This window comes from Oryzias melastigma, linkage group LG2 (genome assembly GCF_002922805.2).
Source record: "Oryzias melastigma strain HK-1 linkage group LG2, ASM292280v2, whole genome shotgun sequence".
NCBI classification, from domain to species: Eukaryota; Metazoa; Chordata; class Actinopteri; order Beloniformes; family Adrianichthyidae; genus Oryzias; species Oryzias melastigma.
In genome coordinates, this window is record NC_050513.1 from 8,396,477 (window position 1) to 8,401,103 (window position 4,627).

Sequence of the window (4,627 nt, forward strand, 5' to 3'; positions counted from 1 at the left end):
AGTGAAAGACACGGTGCCTTCTTGTTCAGGTAGCATCAGATAAATGGTAAAGAGTGCATGTCTGAAAGAGGCTCCACATGAGCCCATCAGTGACGGGCGGCGGCCCTCTGACCCCGCTCGATATGTGATCTCTTGCTGGAGAGGCGGGGAGGCAGATAGTGGCCCATCAGGGCCTCGTCAAACCGTGGAATGTTAGCAGATGTGCAGTTCTCTCTGGACGGATGGGAAAAAAAGGTTTCTCCTGGGAAACTGCTATAAGGTGACATTGCTGAGGGCCCCTGATGCAAAAAATGGTGGCAAAAGAGTGTGGAAGAGACTGCAAAGAGGGAAAAAACGCGAAGGATTTGACACATGTTCAGAAACGCCCTAAAAGTGGGTTATTGAACGGGTTATTATCACACTGAACAAGCAGGGAGGGGCTTCTTCTTTATTACTAGTGCGTGTTCGCCACCTACAGTTGGAAGAGGCTTGATGCAAAATGTCAAAATGAGGCAAATCTTGCAAGTAGAACCCGAAAATTGTTACAAAAACTAGCAAATCTACAAGAGTTTTGAACGTGTATCCCTGAATTGTGCATTTATGTACGTCTACGTAGAATTAAGAGTCCGCTTGAATGCACATTGCTGATGGCAGTGTGAACATAGCTTTAAGTCGAATCCGAATTCACTCCCTACCAGTCCGGCTCCTCCCTATTTCTCCAATTGTAGGGCCATTTGAAGCTGTATTGGCTTACAAACTTAGCGGATATCCCTCCACCAATAGGGTGCTCCGCGGTTGATGATGATGTCATCGAATGGTAGTGATATCCGAATTTGATGACACCGTTTTCCATATCTCTCTGCTTGGAGGGCTAAATGTAGGGGTAGGGAGAAGTTGGAAGAGTAGGAAATCAATTTGGATTCTGCCTTAGTTCAGTCGGGGGCTTGTCCGGGAAAAGTAGCTACTTTTTATGCAGCTAACCGGGAATTTACTTTAAAAAAAGCCATATTGTGATTTGAAAACTACTTACATATGAAATGTGAATTTAAAGCTCTCTTTTTCAAGGTCAGTGTTGTACGTATTTATGTGCAATTTTCGTGAAATTAAGCACAAAACCTGATGGAAATTCATGTTGGCTATTTGTAATACGTGCGGCCAAAATACACATTCTTGTTTTGTCTGCACGTATTTTAATTCTAACTCCGCCCTAATTCCTTTTTTTTTTTAAACCAGAGCACCAAATAACTTTATGTAAATTAAATTGAACCATAAAATAATAGAGAAAGCATGAAATACTAGCTTGTTCTAGTACACAAAGTCAGTTAAACAAATATTACATTAGAAAAATACAATTAAGGAAAATATTTGTTTTTTTCGATTGTTTGACTGACTTAAAAACTGATAAAATCGTGTATTTTTATCATTGTTGTTTAATTTAGGTGCCTAATGGCCAGAAACACCATGGAGGAAGGATTTTTCCCTGGTTTGTATCTGTGTTCTGGAAACAAACATGCAGTACCTTTATCTGCCTGTAGACAGCAGCAGCTCGCCTGTGCGTCACAAATCTGCCTTTAATTAAAGACTGCACCTGCGCGCGCACTTCTCGCCATCTTTGAATTTCGGAGGGGGAGGAGAAGCGGTGCGACCGAGCGGCTGCTGGTCCAGCATTTTCCGCGGAGTTAGTGGACTTCACGCCCCGTCAAACGGAGAACCATGGCCAACCGAAACATGCCTCAAGGACGCATGCTCGCCATGAACTCTCCCCAGTCGGCGAGACGCGGGACGGACTCCCCGGTGGCGGAGCAGAGGCCGGCAAGCAAACACAGTCCAGCGCCTCCGCCTCAGCAGCACTCGCCCGCGGCGGAGCCGGCAGAAGAAGCGGCCGCGGAGGACGGCGACGAAAGCCATTCAGAAATGACATTTGACATCACGAGCTTCAGGAAGCCGGGGGAGAAAAGTTTCACCCAGCGCTCTCGTCTGTTTGTGGGCAGCCTGCCGCAGGATATTTCGGAGGAGGAGTTCAAAAACATGTTTGCAAAATACGGGAACATTGGCGAGGTGTTCATCAACAGAGAGCGAGGCTTTGGGTTCATTCGTCTGGTACGTAGACTTCTTTGTAAGAAAACGAACTCAAATTTAGACCAAAGTCACGTTTATTTTTGTTACTAAGCAGCTTTGGCAAAGAATGACGTCCGTGAACGCACCACTACGGCGCATGCGCACTTAAATTGAACTATTTTTTTTGGCATATATGACTTGTTTTGACTTAAAAAGCATCTAATACCCACAATTCTTATAGTCAAAACTTTATTTATATTTTTAAAATAAAAATAATCGAAAATACATCGTTAAGTCTTAAATAAAGTTGTCAAAAACGAGAAATGACAATGTTTGCTAATTCAAAACAATAAAACTTTATTGATCGCACAAAGGAAAATTTGCTGTTTCTGTTTATTAGCAGGTTTTAGCATAAAAACATTTAACTTTTGCCCCATTCAATATTTTTTTTAATTATTTATCAATTTAACTGTTACAAAAAGTAACTTATAAGGATGATTTATCTTTTAACCCTTGAAATTTAATATTTGTCTTGATTTTTTTGATTAAATTTTCTTTTTACAAGAAACATAGCAAGTTTTACTAAAATAATTAAACTCATTTGCTAATGAAAATTACAAATCTTAAATGTTGTCTTAAATATTTTTATAATTAAGCCAGAAAAGGATATTTGATAAATGAATTTATGTTTTTTTTAATAAGAATTTGTGATTGTGTTTTATGCCTTATTTTCTGTAAAAAAAAATGTAAATAATTGAAAACAATTTGGGCGTTTATAGCTCACAATTGCTCACACTGAACTAATTTGATGCTGGTTGTCTTGTTTTCTAGGAAACCCGCACGTTAGCAGAGATCGCCAAAGCTGAGTTGGACGGCACAGTTTTAAGTAATCGACAGGTCAAGATCCGCTTCGCTACGCACGGCGCTGCGCTCACCGTTCGCAATCTGCTGCCGACAGTGACCAATGAACTGCTGGAGCAGGTGGAGTGATCGGATGTTTGGAAAATTGATTTTTAATTTGATAAACTCTACACACAGTCTGTCTTCAGGCCTTTTCTCAGTTCGGTCCAGTCGAGCGGGCCATCGTCGTGACGGACGACCGCGGCCGTCCCACCGGGAAAGGGATTGTGGAATTTGGGAACAAGGTGGCGGCTCGGAAGGCTCTGGAGCGCTGCAGCGAGGGAGCTTTGCTGCTGACCACGTATGGAGCAAAAATCTCAACGTTTCTGCTTTCGACTGGACATTTCCTGACCCCGATTCTTCTGTTTGCAGAACTCCGTGTCCCGTCATCGTCGAGCCTCTGGAGCACCTGGACGACGAAGATGGGCTGCCAGAAAAACTACTGCAGAAAACTCCAAAGTACCACAAGTGAGCAGCGTTTCACCTACATTTATATCTTTTTTCTTAAAAGAAATGATCAGTTTGACGTTTTTCTTTCAGGGAGCGAGGGCAGCCGCCGCGCTTCGCCCAGCCAGGCACCTTCGAGTTCGAGTACTCGTCCCGCTGGAAAGCTCTGGACGAGATGGAGAAGCAGCAACGGGAGCAGGTGGACAGAAACATTAAAGAGGCCAAAGAGAAGCTGGAGGCGGAGCTGGAATCAGCCAGACATGAACACCAGCTCATGTTGATGCGACAGGGTACGAGTTCAGGACAGGAAACGGTCGCCAGCCTCAGTTTCTGCTCTGATTTTGATGATGTTTCACTTCAGATCTAATGAGGCGTCAGGAGGAGCTGAGGAGGCTGGAGGAGCTCCGGAATCAGGAGTTACAGAGAAGGAAGCAGATCGAGATGAGGTTTGTTACCTCTGAGATGAAGCGTTAAAAAACGAGGACATTTCAAACTAAACTGGTCTAAAGAGAAACTTTTCCTCTTCAGGCACGAGGAGGAGAGGAGGAGGAGAGAGGAGGAGATGATGAGGCACAGGGAGCAGGAGGGATTCAAGCCAAACTACATCGAAAACGTAAGTAGGAATAAAAAAAGTCAGCTTTTCTTTGTATTTCACCTAAAAAAGCGTCTTTGAACGCATCGTTCTCGCAGGTTTTTCTTGTTTTATTCTGAAACTTTTTATGTTTCTTTTTGGATTTTTCATTTCTATAATTTTAAATGTCTTTACATTCAACTTTCTAACTTTATTTTATGACTAAACATTCAGGAAATCAACTTTAAAATTAACGAGATTGTGTCGAGCATTTTAAGCATTAAACATAGGTTTTTATCATTAATTCAATACTTTTTGGAGGTTGGACAAAGAAATATTCCTGAACATTTTCTTTTAAGTTTCCAAACTTTTCTATTTCCTTTGAGCTGCTGTGATTTATAAAAATATTAGACAAAAAAAAAATAACATTTCTCCACGACTTGTATGTGATATAAAGCAGTGAAAACAAACAAATATGCAGGTTTTTTTCCTATTTAAATTAAAGTAAATGACTCAAAAACTGATAAATTGTCATTAAACTGATTCCTTTTTTTGGATTTCCAGAAAAATATGGACATTCTCATGAACAGATTAACATCCAATAGAGGAAAATGCTTTATCACTCTGATTTATACCAACATGATTAGGGCTGTAGCGGATCACAAACCTCAC

The 4,627-nt window shown here is 41.5% G+C and overlaps 1 protein-coding gene across 1 annotated transcript in view; it reads left to right on the plus strand.

The window, feature by feature from the left end:
- The first annotated feature begins 1,568 nt into the window (after window positions 1-1,568).
- The window catches only part of pspc1 (paraspeckle component 1), a 7,621-nt gene continuing 4,562 nt past the window's right edge, over window positions 1,569-4,627 (plus strand). Inside the window, exons 1-7 of the mRNA XM_024294489.2 lie at window positions 1,569-2,079; window positions 2,869-3,018; window positions 3,087-3,238; window positions 3,310-3,405; window positions 3,478-3,674; window positions 3,746-3,830; window positions 3,913-3,997. Of these exons, the coding sequence (XP_024150257.1) occupies window positions 1,693-2,079; window positions 2,869-3,018; window positions 3,087-3,238; window positions 3,310-3,405; window positions 3,478-3,674; window positions 3,746-3,830; window positions 3,913-3,997 (1,152 nt within the window). The 5' untranslated portion in view covers window positions 1,569-1,692. The remainder of the gene's footprint in view (window positions 2,080-2,868; window positions 3,019-3,086; window positions 3,239-3,309; window positions 3,406-3,477; window positions 3,675-3,745; window positions 3,831-3,912; window positions 3,998-4,627) is intronic.